This window comes from Acinonyx jubatus, chromosome E1, assembly GCF_027475565.1.
Source record: "Acinonyx jubatus isolate Ajub_Pintada_27869175 chromosome E1, VMU_Ajub_asm_v1.0, whole genome shotgun sequence".
Lineage (NCBI taxonomy): Eukaryota > Metazoa > Chordata > Mammalia > Carnivora > Felidae > Acinonyx > Acinonyx jubatus.
Genome location: NC_069397.1, coordinates 42,555,712 through 42,573,215, shown reverse-complemented (window position 1 = coordinate 42,573,215; position 17,504 = coordinate 42,555,712). Strand labels below are relative to the sequence as shown.

At 35.6% G+C, this 17,504-nt stretch overlaps 1 protein-coding gene across 9 annotated transcripts in view; it reads right to left on the bottom strand.

The window, feature by feature from the left end:
- Nucleotides 1-17,504, bottom strand: part of LOC106978664 (uncharacterized) — a 139,021-nt gene that overhangs the window by 23,211 nt on the left and 98,306 nt on the right. For all 9 annotated transcript variants that reach the window (XM_053211959.1, XM_053211955.1, XM_053211961.1 and 6 more), the window contains 5 exons: nucleotides 15,356-15,409; nucleotides 14,424-14,528; nucleotides 13,229-13,282; nucleotides 12,534-12,638; nucleotides 6,564-6,617 (listed from right to left, as the gene is read on the bottom strand). In XM_053211959.1, coding sequence (XP_053067934.1) covers nucleotides 6,564-6,617; nucleotides 12,534-12,638; nucleotides 13,229-13,282; nucleotides 14,424-14,528; nucleotides 15,356-15,409 — 372 coding nt within the window. The remainder of the gene's footprint in view (nucleotides 1-6,563; nucleotides 6,618-12,533; nucleotides 12,639-13,228; nucleotides 13,283-14,423; nucleotides 14,529-15,355; nucleotides 15,410-17,504) is intronic.

Below are 17,504 nucleotides of genomic sequence, written 5' to 3'. Positions count from 1 at the left end.
TATGGTAGATAATCTTTTGATTATTATACTTTTGTAACTTTAAGAAGGAAAAACAATTTTGGTTTAAGGAAGCCTTTTGTTTAAATCAGTATAAAGGGAACCTCTGAAGTTTGCTGCCTAGAATCCTAACCTTTTAGTTCACAAATTAGATATGTTGCATATTTCAAGTGCATATGTCTAGTATAAATTTCTTTTTATTTATTCTGCTTAGGAGTCACTTGGCTTCATTAGATTTATACTATTTATCTGTTCTGGAAAGTTCTCTTCAAATATTGCCTCTGTCTTGCTTTCTTTCTCTTTTCTTCCTGGAATTCCAAATAGATATATATAAGATTTTCTTATCTATCCTCGGTGTCTCGTAACCTCTCTTTCCTAGTCTCCGTTTCTTTGTCTTTCTGTGCTATATGCCTGGTATTGTCTTTCTCTGACTGACTTAGTTCACTTAGTATAACGCACTCTAGCTCTATCCACATGGTTGCAAATGGCAAGATTTCATTCTTTTTGGTGGCTGAGTATTATTCCACTGTATATATACACATCTTCTTTATCCATTTATCAGTTGATGGACACGTGGGCTCTTTCCATAGTTTGGCTATTATTGATAAATGAAACTAAGAGCTGGTTCTTTGAAAGAATTAATAACATTGATAGCCTCCTAGCCAGACTTATCAAAAAGAAAAGAGAAAGGACCCAAATAAATAATATCATGAGTAAAAGAGGAGAGATTACAATCAACACCACAGAAATACAAATAATTATAAAAGAGTATTATGAAATTTTATATGCCAATACACCAGACAATCTGGAAGAAACGGACAAATGTTTTAAATTTTTACTATTTTCACCTCTCAAAAGTCTTTTTGGTTCTTTACCAAATTGCTTGCTCTTTACTTATGTGTTCCAGCCTCTCTTTTGATTATTAAACTATATTAAGCATGCTTATTTAATAATTTTTGGTCTGATAATTCCAAAATCTAAAATCTCGGGGCACCTGGGTGGCTCAGTCGGTTGAGCGTCCGACTTTGGCTCAGGTCATGATCTCGCAGTCCGTGGGTTCGAGCCCTGCATCAGGCTCTGTGCTGACAGCTCGGAGCCTGGAGCCTGCTTCAGGTTCTGTGTCTTCCTCTCTCTGACCCTCCCCCGTTCATGCTCTCTTTCTCTCTCTGTCTCAAAAATAAATAAACATTAAAAAATAAAAATAAAAAAAACAAAATCTACAATCTCTGCTCATCTGCTAACTGTTGTTCATTATGGGGGTCTTACTCATGGTGACTTGTTTCTTTGTATGTTTAATAATAATTTTAAACTATAAACTGCTCTTTATGTGAAATTTTTGTTTTGAGAAAGAGAGTACCCTTCAAGACAAGAGTCAGATTGATTCATTCTAGATTATCAGTGCATGAGGTCAGGCGACACTTCAGGAGCATTAACATAGCACATCAATACACAAAGACCATTGCTTATTATAGATTATCCCTTAATTCAGTAGCCTTGGCTATATCCTCCTTGCTTCAGAGAAACAGCCGTTTCTAAAGTTAGTCAAAACATCTTCAGATCTCACATTAAGATCATATTTAAATCTGACAGCACTATATACAATTATAACCTCTACTGCTACCTGAAAGTATCCAATATTGTTTTGACTAGTTGGTTACTAATAATGGACTATTGCTACTTTCTCCCCATATTACTATCCATGGTGGAGATATGATTACTATCATATCACTCTCAATCCAGGGACTCTATTTCCTTCACCGGTGGAGAAGAATTCTACTTCTGTAATTACAATTTCTGTAGTTCAAGAAGGGTCCATATCCTAAACAGATCATTTGGAAACTTCAGTACCACACTCTGATTTAATATTATTTGTTGGTGGGTCTTGTCTTAAAAGTGAAAAGGGACATAGTAGGCTAAATATGCAATAATTAGTTTAGTTTCTCTTGAAAGATCCAAGTCCTTAACAGATATAATATTGGTTCAAGTGACTGAACATTGCCCTTTCAAACTGGTAGATTTCAAACCAGAGATTTCAAACTGGTAAAACTAAAGGATAGGTGACATACTTTTGTAGTAATTATTACTTGGTGCTTTGATGCTGCTCAAAGAAATTGCTATCATAAAGGTAGAAGTCCACAGTAAAACAGACGATATAATGACTAGAGAGAATGCTGTAGCAGATCGTCTTATTAAATAGACTGTGCAGAAAAGAGTTAACACAGCAAACCTAAGTCTGCGATCTTTACAAGAGCCTGCTTGCCAGGTGGCACTTGGCTGGCATACGGGAACTCGGATTTCAGAATGTTCCCTCCAATATCAACTGATAAGCCTAAGTCACTGTGCCTAGACTTGTGCAAACAATGCGATTTATGGTGAATATTTGTTTTTCTTCTGGGAGTCTGGTATATTGAGAGTTGTTAGGCAGAGAGTGCCTATGTGACAAGCCTCCAATAAAAAACCTTGGGCACTGAGGGCTTAATGGGCTTCCCTGGGCACACACGTGAAACTGCATTTTTGCTGCTGGAGGGAAAGTATGTTATGTGTGACCCTTCATAAGAAGGAGAGCATAGGAAGCCTTCACATAGATTCTTCTAGAAGCTGCCTACATGTTTTTCTCTTACTGATCCAGCTATATCCTTTGTGTTTACCCTTTGCATCATACAGTTCTATGGGTTTTGACAAGTGCAATATGTCACGTATTTACGATTACAGTAACATACAGAATAGTTTCACTGAACTAAAATTCCCTTGTGACTCTCGTGTCCATCACTCCTTCCTATGCCACCCCCCGTAAACTCCTGGAAACCACTGATCTTTTAACTGTCTCTATAGTTTTCCCTTTTCCAGAATGTAATATGTTGGAATAACACAATATGTATGTAGCCTTTTCAGACTGGCTTCTTCCACTTAGCAGTATGCATTTAAGATTCCTTCATGTCTTTCCATAGATTGATAGCTCATTTCCTTTTATAACTGAATAATATTTCATTATGTGAAGGTACCACCATTTGTTTATTCATTCTTTAATTGAAGGTCATCTTATTTGCGTCCAAGTTTCAGCACTTATGAATAAAGCTACTATAAGCATTTGTGTGCGGTTTTTGTGTAGACATGTTTTCAGCTCATTTGGGTAAATACCTAATTTGCAACTGTTGGATCTTATGGTAATACCGATTAAGTTTAGCTTTGTAAGAAATTGCCCAACTGTCTTCCAGAGTGACTCTACCATTTTGCATTCCACCAACCATGAATAAGAGTTCCTTTTGTTAGCCATTCTAATAGGTACGTAGCATTCTCTCATTGTTTTCATTTGCAATTCCCTAATGACATATGATGTTGACCATCTTTTCATATCCTTCTTTGCCATCTGTATATCTTCCTGGGTGAGGTGAATATTCAGATCTTCTGTTCGCTTTTTAAAAAAATGTTTTTTTATTTATGAGAGAGAGAGAGAGTGTGCAGGGGAAGGGCAGAGAGAGATGGGGCAGAGAATCTGAAGCAGGGTCTGCGCTGACAGCAGAGAGCCCAATGCGGGGCTTGAACTCATAAACCATGAGATCATGACCTGAGGCGAAGTCAGATGCTCAGCCAACTGAGACACCCAGGTGCCCATGTTCACTTTTTAATTAGGGTTGTTTTCTTATTGTTTAGTTTTAAGAATTCTTTGAATATTTTGGATATAAGTCCCTTACCAGATATGTGTTTTGCAAATATGTCCTTCCCCTCTGTGGCTCATTTTTTCATTTTTAAAAACTAAAGTTCGTGGGTTTTTTTAAAGTTTATTTATTTATTTTGAGAGAGAGCATGCTCACCCATGCAAATAGGGGAGGGGTAGAGAGAAAGATAGAATCCCAAGCAGGTTCTGTGCTGTCAGTGCAGAGTCGGACATGGGGCTCAAATTCATGAACCACGAGATCATGACCTGAGCCAAAACCAACAGTCAGACACTTAACCAACTGAGCCACCCCGGCGTCCCTAAACTAAAGTTCTTTTTGAGTGACCTCTTATAGATAAGAAAAACATGTGTAGGATCAGATTCAAAGATTCCATTATAGAATCACACAATTTGACTTCAATTTTGTAAAGAAATACTTGGAATGGTCAGATTATAATATCCATGACAATAAGATCTGGCAAAGCCAGGATTTTTACCTCCTTGCATACATTTCAAATTGATTATTTGCCACAATCCTACATAAAACAACATATCACTGTAGGAATAAAAACCCCACATTATTGTATTTTTAATTTTATTTTGAGAGAGAGAGGGAGAGAGGGGGAGAGAGAGAGAGAGAGAGAGAGAGAGAGAGAGAGAGAGAGAGAGAGAGAATCCCAAGCAGGCTTCATGCTAGGCATGAAGCCTGATGTGGTCCTCAAACCTATGACCCTGGGATCATGACCTGAGCCAAAATCAAGAGTCAGACGCTCAATCAGGTGCCCCAAATTTGCCACATTATTAAAAACTGATTAAGATATTTTGTATTATATTAGAGGACATCACCAATTCATGCCTCCTCTGAAATAAAAATAACTCTGGAAAATCTGTAACCTTGAGCCCTGAATTAGAACGATACCTTAAGGGACCATTTGGGCATTTCCAAATGGATTTTATATAGTTGCTTCTGAGTTATGAATATGTACTAATAATATTATGTTTATTTTCTGGATGGGTCGAAACACTCTTTTGTCAAAAATCCATAGCACACATAGTGGTTAACAAACTTTTAGATGTCCTGTTACCTACCTAGAGCATTCCATCTTATCTATTCAAGTGTAGGGCAAAATATTTTCTTTTGGTAATTATTCATGATTATACAAGAAGTTTTGCCTATTATTCAGAAATTTCACTGTCTTTTGAACACAAAAAATTCTGGTAATATTTAAGAGACATTATCAGAATTGGAAAATTACATTAAAGACCTCAAACTGAGGTTCTTCAGAGAGTCCAAGAAGCAGGTGGTTCATGTAAGTCACCAGCTGACCCCAAATCCAAGATCCTCAGAACAAGCAGAAAATTGCATGAAGTAGACAGCTTCCATGTAAGATCATGAGAATAAGAAAACACTGATTGTCAGTGCTTTGTATACTTTTCACGTATTTTTATTCTTATTTTGTCATATTTATTCTTTTTATTACTTAATTATATACTTCTGATTTAGCCTATCATGATCTCCCTTAGTACTACCAATAACTTATTAAAGTTTAAGTTTTACTAGAGACAATCAGTTTGCTACAGTTAGGACAATCCTAACTCTATAATTCAGCCTTTTACTAGCAAATCAATTTAAAGAATTGCTGTGGGGCTAAGTGACAATTTATGTGTATGAATTGTGCATGACTTTCCAATACTCTTGATGGACCTTGTCTTCTTATAAAGAGTCCATGAGATTAGAAGCTTTTCTGGGGAAATAAATAATATCTAGTGGAACAGATTCCTAAGTATAATGTATTCCATCTACAGTAATAAAAAAAATTTGTGGCTGACTTAGCATATCATACAGTCCATGCCCTATTATTCAGTACAATAAGCCAGGTTAAATTCCCTGGATAAATGACAGAATTGCCTTCAATTTTCTTTTGACTAGAGGGGGATTTGCCCCATTGTTAATAGTGCGTATTGTACTTAGATTCATACCATAGACCAATTTATCTAAGAAAAGATAACTTGATTATGTAAGGTAGACTTAAGGCATTATTGGGACTAGTTTTCTTTCAGGCCTAAGAAATACTGGACCATGATTCTAGACTGCCTTCCATTGCCTTCTTATAACACCTTCAGCTAGTTTTGTTTGTCTCACAGCTGTTTGAGTTCTGCTTTTCAGAGTCTTAAATGCTTCTATGTAGCTGCTGTATGAACAAATAATTAAACAAATGATTCAGAGGCAAAACCAGGATGAAACTATCCTGACATTCAGATGTCCGCTCATCTCAAAGAAAATCAACAATAGTGAAGGTCTGGACAGTTCCTGATAATCTCTCCTGGGGCTTTGGTTGAGTGAGGATCAAACGGTGGAATTAGGAATAAAAACATTCTCACATTATTAAGAAAAGTCTGTTGCTATAATAGAACGTTATCAAAAGAATACCAATTGTGAAAGACAGAACAAAATGTATTTGGACAGTACCATATTCTATTGCCAGATGAAAAACAAAGACCTAAGGTCACCTGCTGTATTATGCGGAGTGAATGCCAGACTTAAAAATATATAGTGTTCCTTATTTATAATAAAAGACACATCTTCATAATGTTGGAGGAAAATACTACATATAATAATATAAGGCTAATATCACTGCGCAGAAAATTATGTTGTTGATGACCTATTCAAATAATTATGTCTACATAATTATGTAGTATCTCAGTTATAACCTAAATTTTGAAATTTCTTCTCATAGGTAAAGACCTAGTACTTCTGTTGCAAAAGCACAGATTATCAAAACTAAATAGGTTATCAAAGCAGGTAGAAATATTTAATCAATGAAAGGTTAAAATAGTGAAATTAACAAATAAAGGGATGGTAGAAAATATCATTTGGACCGTGTAAAGAATTAAGTAACTTTTCACTTACCTAAAACAGAACTCAATTCTTCAATCAATGTATCTAGTTTGACCTTCCCTTTATCTGTAAGTCAAGACAAAATTTAGACACTGAAAAATCCAAACTCAAAAAAAAATAAAGCATAAAACACTTAGATTATGAACTAGAGTAGAGCCTAGATGAAAGCCATTCACTATATCTTGTCCTTTTTTAAATTTATAATTCTTGGATTTTGATAGATAGCTCCATTATCTGCAAGGGACACTAAGATTGTTTGAATCATACAGTTTATCTTAGGTAAAATGTTCTCTTCAGTCTTTTGGATTCGTTCTGTTTCGAACTCCATGTTTCTTTAGGAATGGCTGATAACACATGACTGGTATACATTTAAAACCATTGTTTGTGGTATTATGTTGCTTTCTATCATTGGAGAAAGACAAAAAATTTCAGGAAAAGGATCAATGAAGAGCAGAGTGTGTGGTAAAACTAAAGCTTTTAAATTTTGCTTGAGGGAAAAATGTCATGTAGGGAGTGGAAAGATGATTTGAAAGATTGGTTGGAACCAACAGTTTAGACATTGACATCAGATTGCCTGGATTTGGGACTAGAGTAGTGGGGAAAACAAAGATAAAAATCTTGGCTCCACAAAATTTACATTAATTTGTTTTGTTTATGGCTGTATTCCTAAGGCTAAAATAGAGACTGCTAGGTGTTAGGTGTTCAATAGACATTATTACATGAATGAATAAATTAATTTATCATAAAAATGCTTAGCACTGTGTCTGGAATATTGCAAGACTCAATGCATATAAGGTAAGAGGGGTTCACTGAAAGTATTTTTTTTAATTAAAAGATTTCTTAATGTTTATTATTTATTCATTTTTGAGAGAGAGAGAGAGAGAGAGAGAGCAAGCAGGCCAGGGGCAGAGAGAGAGACTATCCCAAGCAGACTCCACGCTAACAGTGCAAGGCCTGACACAGGGCTTGAACTCAGGAACTGTGAGATCATGACCTGAGCCAGACGCTTAACTGACTGAGCCACCCAGGCACCCCCATTGAAAGGTTTTAATCGGAGGAATGACAAAGTCAGCTTTTCACTCTGGTTAAGTCATTCAGGCTAGTGTGTATGGAATGAATTTAAGGCAGTGTGACCAGTGGCTGTTACACCAATCGGGAGCCTTCTGTAGCAGTAAGTGAAGGATGAAGAAGATTCATCAGTAGGGTAGCAAAGTCAGAGAATATGTCTTTGGGATATATTTAGGAGGGAAAATGAGGGAACATAAGTCAAAGATAGTTTGTGGCTTATTTCATGGGCAATTGTGGGTAGATGACAGCAGCAGAGAAATAAGAAAATAACTAGGAATGAATTTAACAGGGAAAATAGTTTACTTTTCATATGTTGAATTTGGATTTCCACTGGGAAATCTATGTCTCAATACGGATTTGTTCATATAGGAGATCTCTTAATTGACCTCCATTTAATCAACCTGATGGCCTGAACTATATTCATCATTCATACTGATGCTGATGGTATGCTAAACTTTTATATCTAGTAAGCTACACTTTTAGTAAGCCAGCACATTTGTGTTCTTATGGGTTGAGTTGTTGAACTTGTTTCCAGGCTTCTTTTTATAAAGAGTTGTACTTATTATTAAATTGATAACTTAATCATTATATAAACTGAGGAACTATAAATGGAAAAGGGAGTTATTACCATAAAAACAAATTTGAATGTTTTAGAGAGTTTATGTAAAGGCAAATTGCTAAAAAATAGTTGTGTTGAATTTGGTGTGGATAAAGAACTATAAAAAAAATTGGGGAAAGAATTAAGATCTAGATGGATTCTGATGGAAAATTCTGCTCAACATTTAAAAAAGCACTTTGCTCCACTTAAGAGAAACTGAAAATGGGGGTGCCTGGATGGCTTAGCTAGTTAAGCATCCAATTCTTGGTTTCAGCTCAGATTATGATTTCACAGTTCATGAGGTTGAACCCCACAACAGGCTCTGTGCTGACAGTGTGGAGCCTGCTTGGGGTTCTCTCTCTCTCTCTCTCTCTCTTTCTCTCTCTCCCTCCCTCCCTCCCTCCCTCCTTCTTCTTCTCCCTCTCTCTCTGTCCCTCCCCAGCTCATGCACACACATGCATGCTCTCTCTCAAAATAAATTTTAGAAAAACTTAAGAAAAGAGAGAAACAGAAAATGGGAGTGTAGATGACAAATGGGTATATTTGTGCAAGAAAATCTCCAAAGAGCATGGCTACATTAAATTAAAATGGCATTGGCTCAATTTTTTCATGGAAACAAAACATTTAAGGTATGTTTGTATATATATATACATATGTGTATATATATATATGGATATATGTATATGTATACATGTATATATATATACATTTAAGGTATGTATATGTATATATATGTATATATGTATATGTATACGTGTGTGTGTGTGTGTGTGTATATATATATATATATATATATATATATATATATATAAATTTTATTATTCCTTACTTTAACTAAATTTTTATATTATCAGATCTTGCCCCTGCCATGGTACATAAAAAGACCTCACTGTCCTAAACTGAAATGGATGAAATAAGTATAGGTTTGAGATAAAAGGCTTGAAATCTTAAATACATATGGCTAAGTGGAATCATACAGGAACAGTGTGGAAAGAGCCTGAAAATAGAACTGTTATATTACTATCATTTAAGCCAGTGATTTTCAAAAATTTTTACTGTAAACCATACTAAGAACTCTGAGCACGTGCGCACACACACATGTGATCATGAAGACTCATGAAACAATATCTAGCTTTACTATTTTATTCTATTTTATTAAAAAAAAACTCAACCCACTGGTTTGAAGTGAGAAAGAAAAGCCTATAAGAAAATGAGCCTTGTGAACAAGACAAGGGTACACATTCTCACCACCTCTACTCAACACAATACTGGAAGTCTATTCTAGAGCAATCAGTCCAGGGGAAGAAAAAGCATCCAAATAGGAAAGGAAGAAGCATAATTGTCTTTGTTTGCAGATTATATCATCTTATATATAGAAAGTCCTGAAGACTCCACCAAAAACCTGGTAGAACTAATCAATGAATTTAGTAAAGTTGCAGGATACAAAATCAGCATAATGAAATCAGTTGCATTTCTATACACTAACAATGAAATATCTGAAAAAGATATAAAGAAAACAATACCACTCACAATAGCATAAAAAAACCAAGATATTTAGGAATAAATGTATGTATGTATGTATGTATGTACCTGTCTGTCTGTCTATCTATCTATCTATCTATCTATCTATCTATCTACAAATAGGCTTCACAACCAGTGCGGAGCCCAATGTGGGGCCTGAACTCACATCCGGAGATCAAGACCTGAACTGAGATTGAGAGTTCGACACTTAACTGACTGAGTCACCCAGGCGCCCCTTTGGAATAAATTTAAATAAGGAGGTGGAAGATCTATATAATGAAAACTACAAAACCTTGATGAAAGAAATCGAAGAAGACACAAGCAAATGGAAATATATCTCATATTCGTGGGTCAGAAAAACTAATATTGTTAAAATGTCTATACTACCAAAAGTCATTTATAGATTCAATCCAATTCGTATAAAAATTGCAATGGTATTTTTTTCATAGACATACAAAAAAATCCTTAATTTATATGGAACCACAAAGGACCCTGAACAGCCAAAGCAATACTGAGAAAGAAGAACTAGGCTGGAGGCATTACCCTTCTTGATTTCAAACTATTATTACAAGGCTCATCAAGCAGTATGGTACAGCATAAAAATAGATACATGGGCCAAGAGAACAGAATTGAGAGCTTGGAAATAAAACTTCACATATACAGTCAACTGTCAACAAGGCAGCCAAGAATACTCAATAGGGAAAGGATAGTCTCTGATATGATGGTATTGGGAAAACTGGATAACCACACGCAAAAGAATGAAACTGTGCCATAATCTTATACCACTCACAAAAATGAACTTGAAATGGATTAAAGACTTAAATGTAGGACCTGAAAACTGTAAAACTTCCAGAAGAAAACATAGGGAAGAAAGCTCCTTGACATGAGTCTTGGCAATTATTTTTTTAGATAGGACACAAAAGGCACAAGCAAAAAAAAGAAAGAGAGAAAGAGAGAAAGAAAGAAAGAAAGAAAGAGAGAGAGAGAAAGAAAAAGAAAAAGAAAAGAAAAAATTACTAAGTGGGACTACATCACACCAAAAGGCTTCGGCCCAGAAAAAGAAACAATCAACCAAATGAATAGGCAACTTACAGAATGAGAGAAAATATTTTCAAACTGCATTTCTGGTAAGGGGTTAATATTCAAACTATATAAGGTACTTATACATTCAGTAGCAAAACCCCCAAAAATCCAGGGAAAAAATGGGCAAAGAAACTGAATGGCCATCTTTTTTTTTTTTTTAATATATGAAATTTATTGTCAAATTGGTTTCCATACAACACCCAGTGCTCATTCCAAAAGGTGCCCTCCTCAATACCCATCACCCACCCTCCCCTCCCTCCCACCCCCCATCAACCCTCAGTTTGTTCTTTTTTTTTTTTATGTATATTTTTTTTCAACGTTTTTATTTATTTATGGGACAGACAGAGACAGAGCATGAACGGGGGAGGGGCAGAGAGAGAGGGAGACACAGAATCGGAAACAGGCTCCAGGCTCCGAGCCATCAGCCCAGAGCCTGACGCGGGGCTCGAACTCACGGACCGTGAGATCGTGACCTGGCTGAAGTCGGACGCTTCACCGACTGCGCCACCCAGGCGCCCCTGTTCTCAGTTTTTAACAGTCTCTTATGCTTTGGCTCTCTCCCACTCTAACCTCTTTTTTTTTTTTTTCCTTCCCCTCCCCCATGGGTTTCTGTTAAGTTTCTCAGGATCCACATAAGAGTGAAACCATATGGTATCTGTCTTTCTCTGTATGGCTTATTTCACTTAGCATCACACTCTCCAGTTCCATCCATGTTGCTACAAAAGGTGAATGGCCATCTTTTTAAAGAACACACACAAATGGCCAATAGGTCCATGAAAAGGTGCTCAAAATGACTAATCATCAGGGAAATGCAAATCAAAACCATAATGAGATATCACCTCACACTTGTTAGAATGGCTATCATCAAAAAGATAAGAGATAACAAATGTTGATGGAGATGTGGAGAAAGGGAAACCCTTGTTCTCCGTTGGTGGGAATATAAATTGGTGCAACCACTGTGGAAAACAGTATAGAGGTTCCTCAAGTAATGAAAAATAGAGTTACCATATAATCCAGCAATCCCACAGCATATGATTCAAAATCCCACTTTGAAAGAGGATTTCAAAAAGATATCTGCACTCCCATGTTCATTGAAACATTAATCACAATCACCAAGATATGTCTCTGTCAACAGATGATTAGAGAAAGATGTGGTATATTATATACAATAGAAAATTATTCAGCCATGAGAAAAAAGGAAATCTTGCCATTTGTGACATGGAAAAACTTTGAAGGCATTGTGCTAAGTGAAATAAGTTGGACAGAGAAAGACCAATACTATATGATATCACTTGTATGTGGAATCTAAAAAAACTGAACTCACAGAAACAGTAAAATTGTGGTTATGAGGGGCTGAGGGAGGAGGTGGGGAAATGGGGAGATGTTAGGTTAAAGGTACAAACTCCCATTTCTAATGTGAGTAGATTCTGAGACTATAATACAGAATGGTGATTATAGTTAATAACACTGTCTTACATACTTGAAAGTTCCTAAGAGAGTAGATCGTAAATGTTTTCACCATAAAAAAGAAAGGTAATTATGTGATGCAACAGGGGTGTTAGTTATGGCATAAACATTTTGCAATATACAAGTACATAAAATCAACAGGTTTACACCTTAAACTTACACAACGTTCTATGTTGACTGCATCTCAATAAAGATGAAAACAATAAATATCTCTTAAAAAGTACAGGGGGAATGTCAGTGCTCACCATCATCTGGCAATCTTTCTATCAGATCCATGAATTCTCCTTCTGTGATGCTGATTCCCATGTTTTCTAAAAGAGTGTCCAGCTTATTGACATCAACACTGCCTCCTAAGTAAGGAGCAGGAAAGGAATATAGTAAAACAATCTTTCTAAAACTGGGACCGTGCATTCACTCTACTGTGTTATTTTTCCTCTTTATCAAGCATATGTTTTATTAGAATAAGGAACATTTCACATATTTCTTAGCATTATTGTTAAGATTTTCAAGGCAAACACCAAAAATCCAGTTTTGTTCAGTTAATAGGACAATAAACTTCTTTTCACTTTTATGTTAGGATTCTGAAAAGCCAGAGCTAGAGGTGACTGACATAATATTCTATAAAACAAGAGGTATTTTTGTTGCCTGCGCTTTCAAATTATTTGCCTTTACTTTTGATTGAAATCTTTATCTGACAGCATTCATTCTTCACCTTTTGCTTCGTACCTTATTTTGTTTCTCTGGGGCTAAGGTAGGAAGATCCCAGACAGTTTAACACTTTCTGTCAAGTATTAGTGCAGGAAACTACTTGGTTTACCTGATAAAATGCAGATCTACTAAAGAAACATAAATAAAGACACAATTATATAGGAAAGGATGATTCCTATTTTAACAATACAACTAAAGGTTTCAGATCCCGTCTTTTCACAGTGCTTCTTACGTTTGAGAGACTTTATGCCCTTCATCAACCTTTTCTTATACACTTTTCCATCAGCTACAAAAAATGGGTATTTTGAAAACAGAGTCAGAAAGAAAGAGTTTAGAAATCTTTGACTAAGGAACATTTCAAATTACAAACAGATAAATAGATATACCAAAATGTTTGCTCTCAGGGGTAAAGGAATAAATTGCAAATCATAATCATTGAGATACTCTTTTTTGCTGTTGTTGTTCTGTATTGAGAATGTAGGGACAATAACATCCTCAAATACTGTTTGTGGGAGTTCAAATTATAAATATTCTGGAAGGCAAGTGAGAAGACAAAATATCTTCCATTCTGTAAGTCTACTTAAAGGAATTTCATCTCAAAAGATTTCAGAATGCTTACAAAGATTTATCCTCAAGGCTGTCAAATAAAAAAAGGACATATATTCAAAGATGGAAAACTGTAAAATATACATCTCATTTTTCACAGTAGCTATCACTTTGAGTTGGGAATAGAGAGGTTTTATTTTCACTTATCTACACTATCAAGATTTCTATGATAAATACACACGTTACCATTGTGAAGACATAACAGTTATAAATAAATTAATAACACGTAAATATTATCTATCAATCTAGTATCTACTGTGCACTAGAAGGAAATGTATGAAAATATTGATAATGATTATCTTTGGGCTAGAGGATTAAAAGCATTTTTTATGAAATTTTTTGGTGTAGTTAAGAACTATGGCCTTTTCTCAATGTACCATATTACCCACTTATTGATAAACTATATATTCGATGCTGCAGAAACACACAACTACATTATTAGTTGGTGCTGGGAAAACTGGACACCTTCCTCTCTCTCTTTTTTCTTTTTTTTTTTAAATGCTTTTTTTTTTTTTTTTTTTTTTTACAAATCCAGCTGATCAGTAACCTGAGGGCTGAGTAATGAATTTTTCCTTTGATAGCAACTTACAACTGAAAAGGCTTAGACAGATGATTTTTATTTTTTTTATTTGTTAATTTATTTTATTTTTTATTTTTAGACAGATGATTTTTAAATCAAAATCCAAGTGGTGAGATTTTTCTGTGTATTTGCATTAGCTTTTTAACAGTTTTCAAGCATTTTTAGTTTATTTTGTAATTTTTCATATACTTCTACAAAACTAGTCTTTCTAAAACACCAAAATAGCACCCATAAGACTCACCATCAAGTGGCAGTGTCTTCAGCAAGTTCAAATGTTCATTAGGTGTGAGCTTAATCCCCAAGTTTTCGAAAACACTCTGAAGTCTATTGGCATCAACTTTGTCTCCTTTGAAAGAAAAACGGATTGTTGACACATGGAAATTTTAGGACATTAGAATGATCCAAAATAATGAAAAGGCTGACTTATAAGAATACCATCCTCACTTTCATATTCTCATATATTCTAATAGTGTTTAAGAATAATGAGGCAAAACTTATTCCTTGATTCTTCATAAAGACAGAGTGGCCTCCGAAGACTAATGGCAAGACACCATAGAAGAAAATCAGGTTATATAATTGGCTAGTAATTTAGGATATTTAATCTGTTTTTCTCTTTTTAATGTTGAATCATGTGATTATTATTTAAAGCAGAATATTTGCTAAACTTATTCATCTTCCTATATTCTGTGCCTACCTATATTTGGCTACTCAAGCCAGTAGTCATTAACTCAAAAGCTTATAGGAGCCTAGACAAAGAAGGAATGAGTGAAACTAGCACATGCCTTGTCCCAAGAGAAAATACATCCGTTATTGTGGTGAGGAAATGTAGGGCCAGTGTTGCCTTATCTTACAAAACTTGACTGCAGACTGGATTCAATTCATGGGTGGCCTGTTTGTGAAACCTCTGATTTAAACACTGGTTAGGATCAATATAATACTGGCAGAAACTATAAAAAAATATCATTATTACTTAAATATCACCATTTTCTTTTGTAGCCAAATGCTAGATAATTCAAAGTCAAAGGGAAAAGTAAACTTGAATGGAAATACTTCATGAAAATATGTAAAATATCAACATTAATAAACTTATGATATAATATTGGGAAAACACTATGCAAAATATAACATAGGGTTAGAATTTAATTAAAAATGTTTAAGTAATGTCTTACTCACCCGAAAAAGATTTCACTTCATTCATCAGCTTTTCCAGATCAACCTTGCCTTTAACTGTAAGGCAAGGAATAAATTGGATAGAAACATGACAATGAGACCAAGAAAATGTGTTGTATAGAGCAGAAAAACTTAGCAGTATTTATTTGCTTTAGAAAATTTAACCTTTTGCAGGTATACACTTTTAGTTACAAAATAAGTCATGGGGTTGTAATACACAGTATGATGACTATACTTAATACTGAAATATTAATATTTGAAAGTTGCTAAGAGAGTAGATCTTAATTTTTTTAACGTTTTTTTCCTTTGAGAAAGAGAGAGACAAAGAGAGAGCATGCAGGGGAGAAGGGCAGAGAGAGAGAGAGAGAGAGAGAGAGAGAGAGAGAGAGAATCCCAAGCAGGCTCCAAGCTCAGTATGGAGCCTGATGCGGGGCTCAATCCCAATACCCTGGGATTGTGACCTGAGCTGAAATCCAGAGTCGGATGCTCAATCGCCTGAGCCACCCAGGCACCCTGAGAGATCTTAAAAGTTCTCATCAAAACAAAAAATATTTGTAACTATATATTATGATGGATGTTAACTAGACTTAGTATGGTAATCATTTTGCAATATATACAAATATTGAATCATTATGCCTGAATGTAATGTTATATGTCAGTTATACCTCAATATAAAAAATATAAAAACTGGTTACACATACACACACACACGCACATGCACATCACACACAAGCGCACACACACTAAAACTTAACCTTTGCTACACCCTTCATAAGAAGGTAGACGAAGAGGGGCACCTGGATGGCTCAGTTGGTTGAGCAGCTGACTTTGGCACAGGTCATGATCTCACGGTTCATGAGTTCGAGTCCTGCATCAGGCTCTGTGCTGACAGCTCAGAGCCTGGAGCCTGCTTCAGATTCTGTGGTTCCCTCTCTCTCTGTCCCTCCCTGCCTCATGCTCTGTCTCTCCATCTCTCTCTCAAAAATAAATAAACATTAAAAAAAAAGAAGGTAGAAGAAGAAAGATGTCAGCTTGAATGATAATAAGCACAATTATTTCCTGAAACAAGTAATACTCCAATATTTCCAATATATTATGCTCAGGGAAGAAAAGTGGCTAATTCCCATCATTTAGTTTCTGAAAAGTGCTTTTTTCCCCACAGTAAAATAATACTCCATGTTGATGAGAAAATCTAGCTATAACCTAGTGTTATAGGAAACACGGTGTAACATGTAGTTATTCATGAATTCAACAAACTTGTTTTTGAGTGCCTACAAAATACTCAAAGAATAACCAGAAAAGCGTATCAATTACCAATAATGTTGCTAATTCTGTGGTGAGAATTTTTGGACCTTATTCTTTGCCTCTTGAAGTATTCTTAGCCACTAATAACTTCTGCGTCAATACCAACTACAGGTCAGGGCAAAATGGAAAATGTGTGCTGGTTTACCTGGGTCATTACAAGTAATCAAGTCTGTCATGAAAAAGAGATGGGATCCTTGGAGAGGATTACAAGTTTTGGCCTGGCTTTGTACATGGGTCACTGTGGTTTTCTGTTCATCCTTTCCTTTGCCCATCTGGCTTATTACTGGGAAAATTCTGACCCAAGATGAAAGGGCTCTCTGCCATAGGCTGTCTAATCGGGAGGGAATTCTGTTCCATTAAAATATTCCAAGTTCCTCTCAGCAGAGGAGGAATCTACTAGTAAGATTTAAAACATCTGTGTGACAAGGGAATTTTTATAAACTGAAGTTGATCCTTTTCCTTTATTTATAATGTTATTCTTACTCTTTTGTATTTACTTTAATAAAAATTTTGGAAGGGCTTCTGTGAACATGGAGACTGGAACATGGCTCATATCCCTTTAACTACCACCTCAAAGCTGTCTGCCTTTGAAATTCAAATGCTGCTGGTCTCTCTAGGCTGCCAGGGCTATGTCAAACCTTCAGCTCTGGTTGTGTCCCGCAAGAAGAATGGGCATGGGATTCTTTCCCCTCTCAACTAGGGAAGCACCAGAGAGGTGTCAGAGTGCACGAAGAGAACTAGAAAGTAATAGATCTGGGGAAAAGCTTGGCACTTAGATTCCTGAAGACCCTGGTGAAGATCAGTAGAGGCCAGCATGAGGGCATTCCAATTCCTCTGACTCCTAAAA